A 21,200-nucleotide genomic window follows, 5' to 3' on the forward strand; every position below is an offset into this window, starting at 1 on the left:
TATTGTATATGAAAAGGAAAGCAAAGCTACATTCAGCTTTGAGGACCTTTACCTGACTTTAGTATATCTATGTAGAACATTCTCTTCTCTAAGTTGGCTTCTTTAATTTCAAACAGAATTCAGTAGTAGTAATTACTACATTTTAATTACACACTGAAGTATCCTTGGAATCCAGAACAATTACTTGCCAATACTGAGTCTAGTAGTGTTGTATGTCTTGTTGCTGATAAAAACATTTCTGCTGCTATATTAGAATATGAGATCCACTAGTAGCATTTGACTGGAATCAAAGTATTGAAGTCTTGAGCAGTAAATTCATCACTGTTCTTTTGTCTGAGATCAGAAACACCATTGTTTTTCTTGTATTAATATGACATAAGAGGAATACGACTAATAAGCAAATGTTATTGAAGTTAAATTGTGGTCTTGAATCCAGCTTGTATTTGACTGCTACCTCAGCATAGCATTTGGGAGATTTCAATATCTGCACACTTACCTTTCCCTTCAAATGTTCTGCCAGGCTCCTGACTCTGCAGACAAAAGAAATCATGAAAGAGATTAGGGCTTGATGGCATTGATATCCTGTGGTCCACACATTGAACATATTATGAAGAGTCTAGGAAAAATATCCCTAGATCTCTGTTTGGATACATTTTAAAATAGTATTTGTTTGTTAGTATAAACTAGTTGCATAAGAGGGTCAATACACTGCTGCATCAGTTGTCATCAGCCAAAAAAATTGCTGGCAACAGTTTTATCCAAAAATATCAATTCTGCCTATTTTCAGTCCTTGAAGGGGCTGTATTAAAAGATAATGTTCTCCTAGTTTACTGTTTACATATTTATTATTTTAGCAATTATTCTAATAGAATAACTTATCAAACAGTATCCTCAATGCTTACTCTTAGGCCTAAGGATAGCTGCCAGCATTTTCAGATGAACTGACTACAGGACAATTCTGTTATCTGAAGCAAGCATAACTAATTCAAGATTGTTTATTTTCTTTATAAAGCAAAACTTTTAAGATTATGCTGATTGATTTTAACCAGCAAGCAAATAAAACAAAAATGTACTTCTGGTAATCAGCATTATAATTCCTAAAGGAATTAATAAAGGAAAGGAAGTTTCAGTACAAGACAGAGCAACCCCAAAAATTATCTTTCAAATTATTAAAACATGAATCTCAAAATACAGTATTGCTGTGCAATGTCCCTCTAAGACAATTGCACAGAAGACATGGGAAAAGCGGCAAACAATGGTCGTGCAGTATAATCACATGAAGCTTTCTTTCCTTGAAAAATAAAATCGATGAAATGCTACATGTGTTGTGTAAGGGGGTTATGGTCTGTAGTCATGCAGTCAGAGACCTGACAGGGGCACTGACCAAAAAGCGTACACAAACCAGACTGAGGATAAAAAGTAGAGTCAAGTATAAAAATCGAATGACAGCATTGCGTGGAAAGTTTTAATCTTACAGTGTTCAGACAGGGAAAGAAAAGGTAAAGTCCCAGTTTATATAAGTGGCAGTACTTTTTCTAGTGTCTACCTAGATAATGTAATTTACACTAGCTCAGGGTTTGCCATTGCTTTTTGCATATTTTCTTTCTTTTTTTTGCACATGTGACCAGGATTTTTTTCCTTTGGAGTTCTACTCCTGCACTTTTATTCTTACACATATTTGTAATATTCTGTCACATCATAATTTCCTTGCAGCAGCCAGCTTGCTATCACATACCATAATGGTTTCAGGTGAAAGAATAAGCAGCAGGAGCAAATGAATGCCTCACCACAAAAGTCTTAAATTAGACCTAATTAGAAAACAGAGGGAAGTAGTAATAGAGCACATAGAAAGAACAGTCCCTCCCACCCCCCAGCTTGGGCTAATGTAGATTAGTTAATCTTTTTTTAATTAAGAAAATCAAGAAAGAGTTATCTGTAAAGCACTGTCCAATCTAAGCAATATTTTGGTCCAAAAATGCAGGATTGTAGCCAAAAGCAATAACAATGAAGTAATTAAAGTTAAATGGCAGTATGTCACTTCAATTATTTGATCACTACAGAAGTAAAAAGAATTTTAAAATAAATACTATATTTTCCCCACATCACCCAAATTTGCTGTCTTGGCAATTTGGTTTATGCAAATCAGGGACCTTGATCATGCGGATAATCCTTTCCCTCCCTGACTTGCACCATTTATACCAATGCAACTATTTAAACCAATAAACTTGTGCAGAACATGAATGGGGGACAGGATAATTCAGGTATCCAGTTGCAAGACAAAACTAGAACCTTTCAAAGCATAAATCTGATACTGCTGATCATAAAGGTGATACTAGCTGATCATCTGAGAAATGGGTGTATTTTTTAAGCCTAAATATTTTCTGATATATCTTTCTATTATGGCACAGCCTTTTTTTCTGACTTAGATTTTTTTTCTCTTGTTAACATTTTGTGATTTAATGATTTGTTTTGGGGCTTGGTGGATTAGGGAAAAAAACTCGAGGGAAAGTGATGCAAACGGCTTGGGAAAAGCAAATTGAAACCACTCTAAGTGCTACTTCGTAAAGATTTAACGATCCCATACATTTAGAAAGTTTAGTTGTTGACTTTGGGCATAGTTGAGCAAGAGAAAGATATGACAAGACTGTTCATAGAGGGAATGTCAACAGTTACAGTAATTTGATAATCCACTTAAAACCCTTTTTTTGCATAAAACTCCTTTGAGCAACTCAGGATAGAAAAATGGACTGTACTCATTCTTAGAGACTGTTGTGTTGAATTGGGCTAGAGAACATTGTGAAGTAATAATTCATTTTGTAATAAATCTTACTGTACATTTTACAGGGAAAAAATTTGTCTGGTTTCTTAGGTTCTCATTCTGGCATCTTTAGACTGTATTACATGTACTTAAAAAAAGCTATACAGCAGCATTGCCCTTTCTGAGCTGCAGAGAAGCATTTTTAAGCAGAAATATGAATGCTGTCATTAAACTGTTCAATCTCTGTTCTCTTAGGAATAGCAAATGTTTATTTAAAAAGGTCACAGAAAAAAAAATTCAACACAGCTTCTGGGAGGCTTGGAAGCACATTAAGTGTGGGAGTTCATAGAGCTGCTGAACTGCAAGGTAATAGTTGGATTGAGAACAAGATGCAGCAACATGCTGTGGGCTTGTTTTGACTGTAAATGATTTGGAGTTTGATGAGTATTCTTGTGTGCAAAATCTGTTCCTTAGCGACAGAGGACTAGTGAGAAGTGAGTTGGTGAAATGCACACAAAGCATTCTGAGTCAGGACTACACTTCCTGCTTGGGGATGCAGCAGAGTGTCACAGCAGTGCTGCCAGTGGGTAGGCAGCACCTTCAGAGATTTCCTCCTACATCTGGCACAGGATTCTTTGTGGCCCTGCACTAATGAGCTGAGTTAATCCTCTTGGGCAAAGAAGGCAGCACCAGGAGGTCCTAATTATAGCACTCACCCAGGTCTGTTCTTCACTCAGCTGCCTGGGGCAGAGAAGCAGCCATGCAGGGTGAGCTCCAGTGTGGGAGAGAGGGAGAGCAGCAAACCAAGTTATGGCATCTCCTTTACAAGTCTGCCAGCATATGTAGTCCTGTCAAAGGCTGGCTCTTACAGCCTGCCACCTTCTGAGGTTCTTTTGTACCTAACTTTTTGAGCATACCATAAGGCCAGACATTTCTTGGAGGGAGACTTGTTTCTGAATCTTCCTGCTTTGCTTTTGCTGTCTGTACAGCAGAAGCTGGTGATCTGTTTACTTAACAAAAGCATTGTGTGGATAAGAGTTTTGTCATGTATTTGAAGTGAGAGACTGTGCAGCAGTTTTTAACAAACCAGAGATATTTTAATTTAAAGGATACATGACTTAGATTTTTTGTAAAATATTATCACACAATAATTTTCAGTAGAGTTCTGCCAAATTCTGTCCAGGTAAGAAACTTGGCTTGTAACTACTTTTTTTTTTGGTGTTTTAACACTTGTTTCCAAACACTCTCCAAACTCTACCTTTCTATTGTACTTTGCTTACATATTTTACATGTAGTTCATCAACATCAAGACACAGAGTTGAGTTTGACATGTGATTCTTACCTGAATTTATCATCTTTGTTTGTTGATTTAAGTTTCATGATAGTAATTTGAGGACCACATTCAGTTCATCTGATCCAGAATCAGTGATTCAGTTTCGTTTTGCATACCTATTTTGATTCACAGAACAGATGAGTTAAATACAAAATCATGTATTTACATAAATTTTCTAGTAGAAAATACCAGAAGAGGATAAATAAAGCAGAATGCTTTATTATTCCAACCCAAATTACTTTTTATTCTCTGCTGATTTGGTACATGTATGCACTGAGTCTGAACACCTGACTGTATTGTTTCACTGTATGTTAGTCCTACTGGATGCAGGACTTCCTTTTGTTGCAGCATTAGAGCTATGTTTGTTATGGCATCAAGGATCTGAGAAATTTCTTTTCTGTTTTTCCTTTTTTTAGTAGTTGTACCTTGACACACAGTCCTTCCTTGAATGTAACTGTTTAATAGATTATAATTTCTCCTTTTTCAAAATGAAATAGACATGCCAGCAGCAAAACACAGGTTTTTTGACATCCTGATCCTGTCCAAGGTGGAAACAATCATGGCAGTGAATTTATTCTGCAAAATACTTACTACTTTGGTAATAATTTAAGACCTGCCAAGAATTACCCTTCCTTCAGCTCCATTCAGCAAACTTTCTGAAGTCCCTATATGCAACACTTAGAATCCTGGTTTTTATATATAGTATAGGGGTATATAAAGTTCATGAGTAGTATTAACAAGAATTGGAAAATTGAGAAGCTTCTTTTTGCAGAGCTGTGGAACATCTTACAGTAGAAGATGATATTATAAATGTGTACAGCCTTGGGTTTCCTGCTGAATATGTTGCAAAATGATGAAAACTTGGTAGCTTGACCTGCACGTATGATGGGGAGAGAGGAGGGATGGTAGAGTGGTGGAATAACAAGGAAAAGAGAAGATTTGCTTTGAGGCCATGAAGAAATTGAGGAGAGGGCGTTTTGTTTTTCTTATATTGCAAAACTTTAGATAGTCCCTCCTCCTTCCCCCCAAGGTTTTGTTTTCATCCAGATTTTCCAGCTGATTCCAGTGGTAGCTCACATGGAAATCTCTCCATTTGGAAGCCCTGGAATTTAGTTTATTGACTGTTGTCTATTGCTTATTGCTTACTGCTGGGCAGGAAGCAGTATTGATGATTACTGTAATAGAAGGCCTATTTTTCCTTTGGTCCTACACTGTTGTGTCAAATCTGATTTGTTATATAGGAAGAGTTCCATACAAGATTACAGTGTGTTATTTACAACCCTTCAGAACATTGCAGTCTTTTATAGATGCAGAGTAAATTTTTCTTTTAGCCATATGAAAAGTATCTGATAGTGGTATTAAATTTCAGCTAGAGAAGTGCAGAGAACGTTCTATGTGGCAGACTGAGTGCAAGAACAGTTGCCACTGGGAACTAGCACCTCTCTCTGCTTTGTCCATTTTATTCCCCTTTCTATTTTTAAGTGATCCAAGCAATTTATTTTCTGTATTTCAATTTCTTGATCTGTGTAACAGCAAGAGTAATTTACCTGTGTATGGACTAAGCTGTGTCAAGTGCTCAGAACCTCCCTCTGGCAAAAATCAGTGCATCTTCAAAATATTGTTTATCAGCTCCAGCAGCTCTGCCTCAAACACTGAACTTCTTTACAAAGGTATTAGTGCCAGGTGGTTAATCCTTTTTCTTGTAGGTGTTTTCACTTTCCTAGCTCTGTTGCACTAAAAATTGGCCCTCAGGCATCTCTCTAGATGAATTTGACAACACTGGAGGAATGACTTCACTCTGTTTTAAAGCTTCATTTTGTATGATTACTGTTACGTTCGGGATTCGATGGTGGGGTTTGGTTTCATTTTTTTTAATGTAACTCTTTGTTTTACAGATGAGGGCAGGAACGCAGTTGACCATGCAGGTGGTGCACATATTGTAGTAGACCATTTAAGGTCACTGTGCAGTAAAACAGATCCAGCCAGTGAGAAGCTCTTGACTGTCTTTTGTGGCATGCTGATGAACTATAGCAATGAGAATGGTAAACAACACCGAAAATTTGCTTTATGTCTACCAGGAGAACAACCCCAACAAAAAAAGATAAAAAGTTAAAATCATCTGTAGGTTTACATTGTGGATGCTTGACACTAAGTTATTCTGAAGAGATCAGGGACCTAATTCACATATACAATTTTCTGTTTCAGTAAAATTATGTTCCCAAAAATACTAGATATATTCCTGACACAATTCCATATAACATAAATTGTGTGAAGTTTTAAGATCAACGTCTGGAGTTTACTTCTTTGTCTAAAAGCAAAACATAAAAATGTATCACCCAGATTTACAGATGCTAATTAGAAGGCTACACTAAGTCCTCTGTCAAATAGTATCAACATCATAAGACTAATTTGTTGCAGATGTGCCGTGTTGTTAATTATTTAAGGATACATAGGCCAAACAGTTAATAATTTTTCTTCTTGTGAAATGTATATAAAACCATATGTTATATTGTTTTAAAAGAAATACGGAATCATTTACAGGTATGTTCAACACTATTCTGTGTCTACAAATTATAAGTTTATGTTCATTATCCCATTAATTGGAGATGTTTAGGGACAAAAACATGAGAGTATATTAAATGAGAAACCCTTGACCACTGACAGTAACACAACAGCATTCTACATTAGTAGTACAAACTAGTGCCTAGCTTGCTTCTGCACACAAGTGTTTTAATGTGCCAAAATATATTTACAGCATTCACACATTTTCACGTTTTCAAAATGTGAAGAAATTTGGAATACAATAGGAAGGCTACAGAGAAAGTGTTTTCCTGACTTTCAATGGCACAGATTACAAATACATTTAGTAATTATATCATTTTCAGTCCTGCCCATTTCCTGAATTGCAGTTTTCATCATAGGAATAAATATCTTCTTTATTAGTTACTCACCATTTCCTGAAAGATAGCACTTGCTGTAACTCACTTTCCAATCCTATGTCCCCAAAACTTTTCTGCTTTTCAGGATGGTCCATAGGCTTTATAGTATACATTTTTAATCTGCTTTATCATCTCTTCTAGCATAGTTTCCATGTATGTTTTCTGTGCCATCTCTCTGGAGATCTCAGCTCTTTGTGTTACTCATCCAGCTCCAAATATAACTGTTGTGTCTCATCTATTTTGCTTGTTCTTACATTGGGTTTTTTCCTGCTCTTTTCTTTGTATTATCTAAGAATTCTTGTTTTCCATTCTTTTCTGGTTCCTTCATTTCATATAGTTTCCAGGAACTGTTTTCCTTGACCACTTCGCATGAGTATCACATTTTCTATATTTCTTAGTGTTAACTCAGTACTTTTCTTTGTTATAATATTTGGAGAAAATTTATATTCTCACTTCTAAGTTACCAGAATGCTCTGTATTAATTAAGGCTAATGAGCATACAGAAGACTTGGTAGCTCAAGACAGACAAATCCAAAAGCAATGTGTAGAGATATTGTTATCAGTTTTGCTTCAGTGACCAAGCTCCCAGCAGATCTTCTCTAGGAAAACTAATTATGAGATAAATCTCCCAAACAAGCAGCTTCTGAACAGCTTAACTGTTAGGAACATTGAACAAATGACTCATTCCATCTAGTAAGAGAGCTTATTCTTGTGCAATCAATAAAGCAGTTTGTGTGGTTCAGTGACAGCTAGGAGGATTCACTAGCTGCTCTCCTCTCTGCTAAAGGACATCTTTCATCTCACACTATTCACAGGAGCCACTGAAGCACTGTCAGAAGTGAGAAATGCAGGAGTATTCCAGGCTTTTGGATCAGGGTGCTCACCAACCCCGTGTTCTACCATCACATCAGGGAGGAGTGCTGGGAGTTGACCAAACCTCCACTTTACCCCACACACTTGGTTGTCTCCATGAGGAAGGGTTCCTTTTGCAGGAACCCAGCTCATGTTTGGCCCAGCATTCATGGGTAGACTGTGTAAGATTTGTGTCCTCTAGTTTCATTGTGAATTTGCTCACTGACTGGGGCAACCATTGAATTAGACCCCAATATTAAAAGAAAAAAGAAAAGTGATTTAGAGAACTAAATTTTTAGAAGAAAATTTATTGACCATACCTGTAGCATGTGAATGGAGAAATGGATATTTGACCTGTCTTGCCAGTTTTAAGAGTCATGAGTACAATTGGACCATAATTGTGAGCTGGTCTAAAAATATCACCTGTGGGCCATTGTGAATTTTCAGGACAGCAGTCAATGTCAGCTAGGAGCCTGAGTCAACCACTTACTTCCCTGCATTGCAGCAGCAGGTGAATAATAGTCTGACTAAATCCAGTTCTTTGCTTACCTGTTAAACATCAAAACTGAGATTGCCCTGACAGTTAATTGTGCTCACAACTTAGTGAATACCATTTTTGGGATTTACTTGCAAAGGTTTGATCCCAGCTACTTAGAAAGAAGATAAAAAATTGCATTGGTTTTGCTGAAGGATGAGCAGTAAGGGATTGCAACCTAGAGTTACAGATTTCTTTGTCCGTAGTTATGGAAACCAATTGGGACAAAAATAAAAGAAAAAATATTAAATAAGGAGGAAGTGTTTCACTCTTTGAAACAGCACTTCTGCATTCTCTTTTCATGTTTCTGTAATATTTTCCAGCTTTGCATGCTGTATTAAAAAGTTACAGGTGGGGACTTGGAAGATTTCTTTAACTGCTCTTAATGACTTGCACTCTTTTAATTTGTATTAGCTATCCAGATAAGGACCATTACAGCACAGTTGGTTCTTAGTTGCATCTAATTATCTGTGAACACCCTAATATTTTCTAATCATCAGCATTTTATGAGCAAAAGAGTGTATAAATTGTCTTAGTTGATTCCAAACAGTTTGTCATTCCCAGTCAGCTAATTGCTCTCTTTTTCCAATAGCTACTATTTCATTATTAGTAACTATCAACTGCCTTATTTTTTTAAACATGAGAGACTTAGTCTTGAGTAGTTTAAGGCATTTATCACACATGAGTTTTACAAAAGAGGCAACTAAGGAGCAGCTACAAGTAAGACTTCCTTTTCCTAAACAGAGCAAATTAAGGGAGAATTTTTGTATCTCATCCTGATTCTGGACATTCAGCTTGCAATTGTAACTCCAGTCATAACATTGTTGTCTAAGCTTTAAAAATAGGATTCCTTTAACGAGATTCTTGTGTCATCTGCTTGTGTTCAGGAATTATTTTTGCTTACTGTCTCTCCATTCTTTCTTTCTTTCCTTCCTTGGTATCTTATAATTTCAATAGTAACTACAATTGTTAAGACAACAAACTCAAACTTAGGCATTCCCTGCAGATCTTTTAAGCTTAAAAAAAAGTGTTGATATTTAATCTGCTAGAAATTAGAGGGTTTTTTCTGACAGGAAACATCCCTTTGCCTTCAGCCCAAGTTATCTCAACCCTCTTGTCATAATTGTATTTTATGACCCAAATTAAATCAGACACAAATAGCTCATCCCTGCTTTCAGTTATTAGCTTCTGTGTAGCCATTTATCTGCTTGAGAGCAAGAAGCAAAGCAGGCTTGGATAAAGAGGGGAAAACTAATAACTAATCTAATAAAACTAACATTCATATGCAAACACTCACGTAAGAGTTAGAAATATGAATGGTTATTCTGAAGATCCCATAATCCTGTGAGGCAAGACTATTTGCAAGTAAATGGGATCAGTCCATAAGGTAACAAATTGTCTCTTGAGATCTCTAAAACAAACCAAGAAGGCTTTTTAAAGAAATGCAGAAATTCTGGAAGAACTAGGCCAATTGCTTTATTAGATAATCAAATTGGAGTTCAGGAGTTAACTGGATACAGTATGCATGTGTGAAAGTGTACGTACATTTATATATGTGAGCGTATATATGTAGATAAAAATAATCACCTTTATAGATTGCTGCCTCATTTCATTTCATGGCAAACTTCAGTCTGTCGAGATTGTCTTTCCTTCAGCACCTTCGTAAAATGTGTCATCCTGATGTTAAATCATACAACTGCTGAGCCTTTCTTATTCTCACAAAACTCTTAGCAACTGGAATGAATGTTGGGGTCTGATGTGCGCTGTTGACCATCTGCAGAAGTTATGTAAATATACAAGAAATGAAAGGGAGATTATGGCACCATTATTATGGTCTGACAGCAATATTTCTGTAATGCTTCCTCCTAAGATTTAACTTTGCTAATTTTCATGCCTGTCATTTTGTTTCATTTACATCACAGCTAGAGATGCCTAGCATGCTCAAGACCTAAATATACCAAATTGCAAAGTAACCTAAAGTATGCAAAAGCAGATCAAAAGTATGTTCCTTATCACAGTGAGATACTCAATACAATCACTTTTATGTTCTGTCATGATTTAACATACCTGTGGGGATTGCAAGCAGGTTTCTCTAGGGTATGAAATTATGCCATCAATTTGTACAAAACTACTTTTCCTTCAGTATTATCATCACAGTTATTGATGGGACACAAATGAGGAGTTGTTTTCTGAAATTCTTTTCAAAATCATGAATTAGCCTAAATCAGCATTTTTAACTAAAATGCCCCCAATAAAGTTCTCAATTTGGGATATTCTCCTCAGATCTTACTCTTTGGAGTTTCCATGTGTGTCACCGAAGGACATGGAGCCATTGAATATCAAGTTTTAGGTAGGTAATTCTTTGTGCTGGCGCATGTATTGATTGCCTTTTATCTCCCTGTATATGCATCTGTACAGCATCACTGTCAGTGCTTTTCACCCCAAAAGAACACACAGACATAGTGCAACACGTGATAGCAGTGTAAACTGTGGTTTTAAGTTATAAATTCAGGAGAGGCATTCAGTTTTTCATGCTTCCTGCTCTCTGTGCATAAAGTTCTGCTTAGTAAATGGACAGAAGTGCTGTTTCATCCTGAAACACAGCATTGCCTGGTGTCACAGCTTGCTTTAGTCCCGTGTCAGGCAACTGATTGTAGGATGGATGCATGTTTCCCCAAAATGGTCTCCTGCTCTAGTAGGGCATTTACACTTCCTGCAGTGAAAGGCCAAGATACACAGTTAGTCCAAGTTACCCAGTCTGAGGTTTTCCTAGGGCAGAGAGAGAACTGCTGGCAGTTCCTTCAGCTGAGACTGAACCACTTAGATATTTTTAATTTATATGAACTAAAAAGTGCTGTAGGTCTCTATACCAGTGAGATGCCTGATACTTTTCTCTTAAAATGCTTAATAGACTTTGCTAGAGAAAGAGCCTCCTGCTGGTGATAATGACAGATGTAAATGTCACGTCCAGAATTTGTATGGCAAGCCCAGGCTTAAGTATAAACATAGCAAATATCTGCTGGCAGCCTTTTATTTTCAAAGGTCTTGCTTCCTGTGCAGCTTTGACTCACAGGGCTGCCCTGTCTTTGTCAAAGGAGAAAATTTATAAGTTTTAAATTAACATTTACTGCTGTTAAGGCAATGTTTACCTTATTGCCAATTCTTGTAAAGCCATTCTTATCACTGTAGATATTGCCTGTACTCAGGTGCCATCCTTTTACTCTGGGAAAATCAGACAGGTATGGAGTCTGGTATAATAGCTGACTTTTGACCCAGTACAATTGTTCTTTCTTAGCATATAGGTTTTTTTCATTTTTTTAGTTTGGAAATTCTAGAGGTCCTTTAGTCAGTGCACTCCATGCTCTCTTGAACAATGATATATCTTTCTATCCGACTCTTAAGATTCCTATTTCCTTTCAAAGGTTATGTTGTTTCTCTCCATGCTTTTTATAGATTTTGTATTAAGAAAGAGTCTGCAGAACCAAAAAACCTGCTCAAAATGGAGATTTTATGCTTCTGATGTCGGAATGAAGTCCATAGAGATTGTCTCTTTATCACTTACAGTTGGATAAAGAGATTTGTAGAGTGACTAAAGGTATAGTCTAGTAACAAAACAATTTCTTTCCAAATAATTTTCTATGGCATTTGTGGTTTGTGTCTTTGTTCTCCCACTCTCCATGACGACCAGTTTTCCTTCAGAATTTTTATGTGTTTACAGGGGACAATCACAAACCAAGGACAAAAACAGATTATTTACCAGTAACTTGAGTTCTCCTACACAACAATTTTCTCCGTAGAACTATTCCATCTCCCTCTCTCCCCAGGTTTCCTATTGAAAGACAGATTTTTCCAGTCAGTTTGGAATGAAGTAGGAGGGTGTAGTAGTGACTCACACATCTGCCAGAGGTAAAATGGCATTCAATGCATGCGCTAGTACAATTTGTACTTACCTGAAATTTGACAACTTCAACAGCTCTTTGGTGTCTGACATGGCGTTCTCATAAATTTCACTAAAGACCACGAATCTGTGGAAGAGGTAATCCCTCCCCCCAAAAAAGGAAATTCAGTTACTGGTAAGTAATACAGTTTTATTAAAGATGTCAAGCCATAAGGATTCCTGCTCATCCCCAACAACCTATAATAACCATGCCATTTACTTACTTGCTATACCAAATTCATAATTATTATCAAAGTATTTTATACTGAATACAAATGAGCTAAACATTCTGAAATCTTTCATAATTTTCATTATATGAATGTTTCAAAGAGTTTTTTGAGAGCATGAGATGATTCTAAATCTGCTAAACTTCAGATGTCATATGTTTTTATCTCCCTGTAAAAATCTGCATTTTTTTATGGCTCTGATGCCACACATATAAGAACTCCAACTGATTTCAGTTGCCTAGAATGAATTCCTTAACAAGAAAACCACACCAAAAAACCTCCAACAACCAAACAAATGAAAAAACAAACAAACAAACAACAACACCACCAAAAAACCCACACCAGAATTCCCCAGTAGGGCTTGACCAAAAGCTAAATTAATAATCCAGTTCTCTTGATGTCACTGGGCTTTGGATCCTTGTCTTTTGAGTCTGTAACATGTAAACATAGTTGAAGTGCTTTAGAAACAAAGGAAAAAAAGATGCTTAGGAAAATTACTAAACAACATCTGGTGTGTTTATGTCTGCTTCATTCTATTCAACTGTGAAACAATGTTTTTCTTCTTTACTATGTTATAGGTAAAATGTGTAAGAGAAAATACTGTTATAAATAATCTTTTAAACCAATCATGTTTCTGCCTAACCATCAAAGCATCTTTCTATTTGCAGACACCTAGGAGCAATACTTTTCTTACTTGTAAATACTATAAACTTTCATCCTATGCAAGAAATTATCAGAATGGCTTCTAAGGACTTTTCTTAAACCTTCCATTTTTTGTCTTTATTAAACTTTCTTTTTTTCTCAAGCTCCTCATAATCTACATTGTGACTTCCTGTGTTTATAAAACTTTTCATGTTTATTTCAGTGCCAGTTTATATTCATTCTAATTTTAATTTTCCAGTTTTGGTCTTTAATTTTAGAAAGAGTATCTAGAAAAAGCTCTCAGATAAATCACTGTTTCGTTGACCTAGTTCAGGTCAATTTCAGTCAGGTAGTCTCAGTGAGCCCAGAATCAAACCTGACATTTATTAGAAACCTGATAACCACAAAATTGTCAGTAGCTGCATAATTCACTATACTCTATGAACAGATCAGGAAGAAATATTTCTGGAAGTACATTCCACATTCCATTGCCAGGGACAAGAATTATGAGTCTGTATCTCAAATCTGAACCAAATCCTAGTCTGAGGAGTAGAGGAGACAGGCATTTTAATGCTGCTTAGCCTAGACCTTGCTTTGTGTGAAAAATGCTTTTTTGGTAAAAAGAACAGTACTATGAAGAGAAATGCTAACTCACTGTTGTACTCTCTTTTTATGTAGATACCTTGCAGTCACAGCTTATCAATATGGGTGTTATTCCTACGTTAGTGAAATTGTTGGGCATTCATTGCCAAAATGCAGCTCTGACAGAAATGTGCCTTGTTGCATTTGGCAATTTAGCAGAACTCGGTAAGTCCACAATACTAATCTCAAATTTACATCCAGTTTTCATAATGTTATGTCTTAGTTAAAGACTAACAAAAGCTGGTTCGAGTCCTTTTGGTACATCCAACAATAATAGACAAGTAATTTTTTGCTTATTTTTTCTAGAATATATAGTTGTCTCTTTTTTCCCCCTTCAGTAACTGAAATTTATTTGGGTACTTAATTCAACCTTATGTTTTATGTTACTGTGCTTCAGTGCAACTAAGCACATTTTAAATCATCTAAACAGTATTTCCATAGCACTGCTACTAAATGTGAATTATTTATTAAAAATATAAATATTGTATCCTGGTGTAGCTCTGCAAAGTTTTATCGAGACTACATTTGGCTCATTAAAATCTCTGAATGAAATTGAGACAGGCACAGTTCATTAATCTGCATATACATTATTATTTTAGCTGCAGAATTTTAATATGGTCTAGTCTAAATACCTCCATGTGTAAGTCATCAATAGATGTTAATTTTAGTTACAACTTCATTTAAATTGAAGTTTGTGGCCCTGCTTTGATCTGATGTCTTTGCAAGCACATCTGTTTTCATTGGAATTCAACCATGTGTAAATCAATGGGTTGTTAAGGCCTGTGTTTTATTAGCATTTGTGGTTTATATTGTTCTTTTGCTAACATATTTGGGGAAATTCTAGTTTTATGAGTTGGGTTTTTTTACACTGGAGTAAATAATCCAAAGCACTTACAATGTCATCATAAGAACATTCAGCAATTCAAAATATGAAAAATATATCTCTGAGTTTGTAGTACTTGGTGGCCTGAGTTCACAGATTTCAAGGCCAGAGAAAGTATTGTGTTACCTAGTTTAGTTTGATCATACACATAATAAATTTATTTACAGCAGACAATTCTTCATAACAAATCAACAGCAGAAAAAGCCATCAAGGTAGCATAAAGAAATTAACAAACCAGAGGTCTGCAGGATGGACACTGTCTGCACAGCAGAAAGTATAAGAGTCATACACTGAAAGTTCTAGTGGTTAAATGCAACCATAATGATATTAAATATAATAAATGGTAGACTCACTGAGAATTTTCTTTCCCTCTTTGGAATGATGCAGCTCTGTCTTGTTGAGTAATGAGAACCATGGGAAAGAAACTTTACAGCAGCTGCTTCCCTTCCAGTTCTACACATTGAAAAGGTGCTTGTTCTTTTAAAATGACAGAAAATAAATTTACTTTGTAATACTTTATTCTCCCTTAAGAAATAGTCAATCACATTGTAACTGTATTATTTTATTTTTGCCTTGTAACTTCAGGGAATTTTTTAGGTGAGGTTATCATTTTTCATCACTTACGAGACAACAGCCTTGCACAAATCCCTTGAAAAGCATTATATGACTCTAATTCTATGTCAAAGCAGGGCACAAACCAGTGATGGATCTGCTAAAAGGCTGGAAAGATCAAAAATCCACATAGAATATCCTATGCAACCATGCACAGTGAGAGAAAATGATGAGATGTGCACAAAAGTGTCTAGGATTGCAGTTCATGCTTTTCCCAAGTCCTTGGGGTCAGTTCTACTGTAAAGTAATCCCTAAGCATCCATCAGAGCAATAGCAAAGGTGCTGGAAGGTTTTCTGGCTACAGATGGCCCTCAGGAGGTGGCAACTGGAGAATGCAGAACACCAGTCCTACCACCTGCATCCCTTGTAATACTGCCAGTGAGGAGGAATATGATACAGGCAATGGAATAAGAGATGCTTTTGTTGAATGTACATTTGAAGATCTGCTGGCTAATCTGGTAGGAGCCTCACCCATCTGTAAAACTGCTTTATGCTGTATCTGTGCAGTATGAGATGGCCCAGCAACAGCCAGACACAGATTTCAAAAGAAATGTCACCATCATGAGACCATGTGAATATTAAACCATTTGGTGCAACTCTTCATCTCTCCAACAGAAAATGCAGCATATTACCTGCTCTTCTTTCTATTAAGATGAGGGAAATCAAAGACTTCTTTTTGTACTATTACTGTTTCTATAGCTAGCTTAAATTTTGGTGCGCAAAACCAGACCAAACAGCCTTGAATCATATATATTTATATATTTTTAACAGCCTTAACCATAACTAATTCAGGTCAGCACATTTAAAGTGCTGGACAATTATCTTTTCATTTTGTGACAAGCATGAGTCCATTGCTCTTGTCTGCGAAGAGCAGTTAGTCATCTTACTGAATAAGCCTGGTAACAAAGAGAAAAAGGAGTTCTCCTTTCTTATGTGGTTTGTTTACTTTATACTGATTTTCTCCTTTGCTTCACAGAGTCAAGTAAGGAGCAGTTTGCCTACACAAACATTGCTGAAGAGCTTGTAAAACTGTTCAAGAAGCAAATAGAACATGATAAAAAAGAGATGATTTTTGAAGTTTTGGCCCCCCTGGCAGAAAATGGTGAGAATTTTTTTTTCTTACTCTATCTTTTACTCATTCTCTTATGTGTATCTTTTGTTTCAGTATATCGATGTGTTTTTCAGGCACTAAATGCAGGGTAATGGGCTGTCTCCTTCCAAAGCCACCACATCTGATCCTTGTGACTGTAGTGTCATGAAAAGTGAATGGGTCTTAATTGTTGAGCATATGAGAGGAGCGAGCACATTGTTGATGCTAATTCCATCACTGATTCACTTTGTATACAATTATGTTATATTTTATTGCCCTGTGCCCACAGTGGGAATATCAAAAGCTGCTTTAGCTGCTTTTTAAAGAGCTTCACAACATTTGTCTGCAAACACTGGCTCAAGTGTTCATAGACCATTGGAGCACCAGTACATCATTTCCTGGAATTGCAGAGCCGCTGGCAGTTCCATTTCCTATAACATTATTTTTGCTAGGGGCATGTCAATTGCAGAGCTAAGGGCTGGACACTCTGCCCTTACTGTTCATTGAGAGATCATATGAATTTAATTTGGGTGTTTGGTGGCCTATCTTACATAGCCCCAGGCAGCCCCTGGGAGTTTGACTCACTGCTCAAGCCAGAGCAGGAATTGATGTGCAGCCCTGATCATCCCTCCAGGATGTTCCTCCAGAGGAACAAAGGATCAGACAAAGGTTGCTTGTACAATGTATCATCTGCCCTTAATGGAAATAAAGAAATGAGTTAACAGGTGGAGCTGGACTGATGTGGGAAGCAGTTCTGTGTAGGGAAGACATCAGAGTATTTGATGGCTCTCTAACCTCATTTTACCCACTTCAGCATTAAAGTTTTTTTTCATTGAATAGATTGTTAGATAGAACTGCAAACTCAGATTTATGTTTAATCCTATTCTATTGTGTATGCACACTCTGCATGTGTCTGTTTTACAATGTATAAGTCAGGATAAACTTTCACTTCAATTAAAAAAGGTATTTTGATTTTTATTTTAAGTGGCATGGAAAAACAATTCCTTTTTTCAGCTCTAAAAATGCACATCTTTTCCAAAATATATAATTTATTATATAATAATTTAAAATCTGTTCTAAGATATCTCCATCCTCAGAATGACATAAAACAGGATTGAACTTTTTGTGTGTTTGATATGTCAGTTCAAGTGCTTAATTTTTCTAAGATTATGGTTTTTTAGTTGCAATAACATTTGAGAAATTCATTGCTGCTGACCCTAACTCAGATGCTCAGGTGTTGAGAGGTAGTCAGAAAAACATTTCCACTGTGGATTCAAGGCATACTTAAATGAGTTCACTTTGCAGGTACTGTTTAGGTGCTTTTGATTGTAGACAATTAGCAATAGGTCAGAAGGGAAAAACATCTCAATGAAGTATTTGCAGAGTCTGGATTTTGGTAGTTGGGGTGTTTTAAGGTTTTTTTTTTCTAATTTACTTGTTGATTAAGCATGCTGGTGTAGCAATTTCAATTCAAATCACAGAACATCTGCAACCTTGTATTCTATAGCTAAGGGAATTCTCTATTTTTTAAAGCACCTCAGTGCAAAAGAGCCTATTTTAAAAAAAAATTCCAACTGGAGATTTTGCATTTCCTTACCAAGTTCATGAGAAGGTCAGCTGCTCTTAAAGGAACAATGAATTTCACTAAGCCAAAAAGCCTAGTGACACCAGGAAACTGAGAGTCAGACACATCCTTCAGCAGAGGTAGAACACACTTCCTCTCCCAAGTGTGGCTTGTAAACTGTATGAAAAAATATTTCCAAAGCTCTGGCCTAAAAATATTTTAACTTGGGTTGAACACCTTTTTGTAAAAATACCATTTCATGTAGAAAGCCAAGAGAAATATACTTCTTTGGCACAGTTCTGCAGAGCTTTGTGACTATTTTTCAAAATCAGCCTGCAACAACTACCAGAATCACTTCCATGTATGAAGAGACCTAGCATAGCACAAGACAGCCTGCCATTCCCTCTTAACAGAAAGGGAGTTTAGGCATGTAGATTCCAAAGGAAATATCTGTTAAATATTTTGTCATTATAGAAACAAGACAAAAAATATTGTTCCCAGATTCTATGTGACCTGAAAAAAAAAAAATTACCTTCTCAAGCCTTGTTTTGAATAACAACTAAGAAATTAGTTTGCCTCATCAATTTCCAGAAGAAACTTCTCTGCCAACCGAACCTTTTGGATTTGGCCTTTCTGCACTCCTCCTGCAGCCCTTTCAACAAATGGCAGATATACTGTCTGTCTTTGGAAAGCATGAGCACAGCACAGTCCTTATGAGTCTGCTGTGCCATGACTGAGGTGCCAGAAGTTTGCTGTAGAGAAATATCCTCATTTTTAGAAGTGAAGAGCTCCATACACCTTCAGCTTATGACTGTGCTCTAAAGGCAGTCCAGAGCCAGGGAGAGCCTGTTAGATGAATAATAACAGAAGTTGGCCATAAGAATTTCAGATAAAGAACTTGTGGTTTCATGTACACAATTTGTCTGTGAAAACACTGACATCACTGTTTCTTACAGCCTGTCTTGCATATGTGTGTAGGATAGATGCATTTAAAATCCTGATTCCGACTCCTATTATCCATGCTATTTTCCAGATGTCATTAAACTGCAGCTGGTTGAAGCAGGTTTGGTGGAGTGCTTACTTGAGATTGTCCAGAAGACTGTGGACAGTGACAAAGAGGATGATATTGCAGAGCTTAAAACAGCTTCTGATCTTATGGTTCTATTATTGCTTGGAGGTAAGGATGGGCTGTCACTATGTCCTGCAAAGTAACAGCATATATTTGTAACACTGTTTGGCTGCTGAATTTCACTATTTATTAATTTTCTAAATAACCTAGACGACCTGCTACCCACCAGGCAAACATTTAACAGGTCAGATTTTGTCCCTCATTGCAGGACTGGATTAATTGTAGTGGAACCAGCAGAGCTTCACAGATATAAAGGGAAGTTTCCCTAATAAACAGTTTGGCTTGCTGACTCTCTGTGCTTTTTACCCCAGATGAATCCATGCAAAAGTTATTTGAAGGAGGAAAAGGCAGTGTGTTCCAAAGAGTACTTTCATGGATTCCTTCCAATAGTCATCAGCTACAGCTTGCAGGAGCACTGGCTATTGCAAATTTTGCCAGAAATGGTAAGAACATGCCATAATAGCTTATGTAGATTTATGTATTTCCCTCTATCATGCTGTCTGTACAGCTGCAAATAAGAACTGTGTTGCAGTAAAAGCTGCTGTTGAGTTACACAGTAACATCACTAGTTTTAAACTTTACAATCCTCAAAAGCATTAAACTTACTTTAAAATATTATTTTGCATTTGTAGAGGGGTATAGGGGATTTATGCCTTCTTCAGTATTTCTTCTATCACTCTTTTAAGTTTGTCATGAGCACTGCAATTCTCACAGATGATGGTGGTCAAATTCTCAACAATGAAATGTAAAAAGGACCAAGGAAACAACCCTTCTATTCATAAGAAGCTATTGTAGAAATCTTAGTAATAATCTTCCCTTCACAAATGACTTGTTACATCTCGCACAGACGGAAACTGCATCCATATGGTGGATAATGGCATAGTTCAAAAGCTGATGGATCTGCTAGACAGACATGTGGAGGATGGAAATGTAACTGTGCAGCACGCTGCACTGAGTGCTCTCAGAAACCTGGCTATTCCTGGTAAGCCTCTCTTTGCATTGCTAACCCCCCAAAGGTGAAATTCTGTTCTCCCACTGTACCCCCCAGGGAATGTGGGTGGGAGCACTGACAGTCCTAGAGGCAGGTCAGACTGCTGCTTTTCATTCTGGCCCATCACTGCTTTTGTGTCTGTTGCACAGCAGTTCTGAATACATCACAGGCATGGTGACTGCCTCTTGCCACTTTGATCACACAGTATCCCCCACCAAAGAAAGGGCAGCCTTGTAATTGGCGAGGAGCTGAGGAGGCCTTGAATATGATTTCTCAACCCTTTTTGTCCAGAGCACTGCATATTTATTTTTCTTTCTGTTTGCTTCATTTGCAATCTGTCTCACAGCTGAGGGTCCCCATGAGAGAACAGTACCCACTTTGTTAAAACACTGCATCTTACTTAAGACACTGAAAATTGCCAAATTATTATATCTAGAACTAGAGGTAGACTGACAGAATAGCCAACCTATTGCAGTTAGTGTTTGTTGGCAGTAAGCTGAATGCTAATTTTGTCATTTATAGTAACTTAATTTGTGTGAGTTTTGATTATCCAAGCATAAAGGTAGAGCACGCGCACAAAGCAACAAAGCAAATCCGTAACACTTGTGTATGGTTTCTTGTGCCAAGCCAAAAATAAGTCTTTCATCCATAAAACCTTATTTTACTATTTTTGGTTTTGACAAATCATAACTTTTAGAAATGGTGATGCATACATAACTAAACCCGCTGTGGTTTAGCAGTATTCCTTTTGCTTACCTTTCTCAGGTGAGTCATTCTCTTCACTTCCATCAGTCAGCTTCCCTGTAGCCTATGCTGAAGGATGTCTGCCAGAGACCTACATAACCATCCCTGTACATTGTTAGAAAGAAACGAGCAAGTAATAACTGACCTCAGTGATGAGCTCTGTGTCAAAACACTATTTCAAATACCTAATAGGCATTTTTTTCCAAGTACACTGGGGGGCAAGGTTTGCACCTTAAATGCATTTCAGAGAGTTATGTGAAAGTGGAGGACATGGACTAGTGGAGGGGATGAAAGAGAGGTTGGAGAGGGGAAGAAGGTAACA

At 36.9% G+C, this 21,200-nt stretch overlaps 1 protein-coding gene across 5 annotated transcripts in view; it reads left to right on the forward strand.

Moving 5' to 3' along the window:
- The window catches only part of RAP1GDS1 (Rap1 GTPase-GDP dissociation stimulator 1), a 90,191-nt gene that overhangs the window by 58,285 nt on the left and 10,706 nt on the right, over positions 1-21,200 (forward strand). For 4 of the 5 annotated variants that reach the window (XM_039710311.1, XM_039710312.1, XM_039710314.1 and 1 more), the window contains 6 exons: positions 5,987-6,133; positions 13,902-14,030; positions 16,337-16,462; positions 19,048-19,191; positions 19,455-19,586; positions 19,991-20,125. In XM_039710311.1, the coding sequence (XP_039566245.1) occupies positions 5,987-6,133; positions 13,902-14,030; positions 16,337-16,462; positions 19,048-19,191; positions 19,455-19,586; positions 19,991-20,125 (813 nt within the window). The remainder of the gene's footprint in view (positions 1-5,986; positions 6,134-13,901; positions 14,031-16,336; positions 16,463-19,047; positions 19,192-19,454; positions 19,587-19,990; positions 20,126-21,200) is intronic. The other variant, XM_039710313.1, reaches the window with a different exon arrangement.

Source organism: Passer montanus, unplaced genomic scaffold (genome assembly GCF_014805655.1).
Source record: "Passer montanus isolate IOZ18808 unplaced genomic scaffold, ASM1480565v1 scaffold23, whole genome shotgun sequence".
In the NCBI taxonomy this organism is placed as follows: domain Eukaryota; kingdom Metazoa; phylum Chordata; class Aves; order Passeriformes; family Passeridae; genus Passer; species Passer montanus.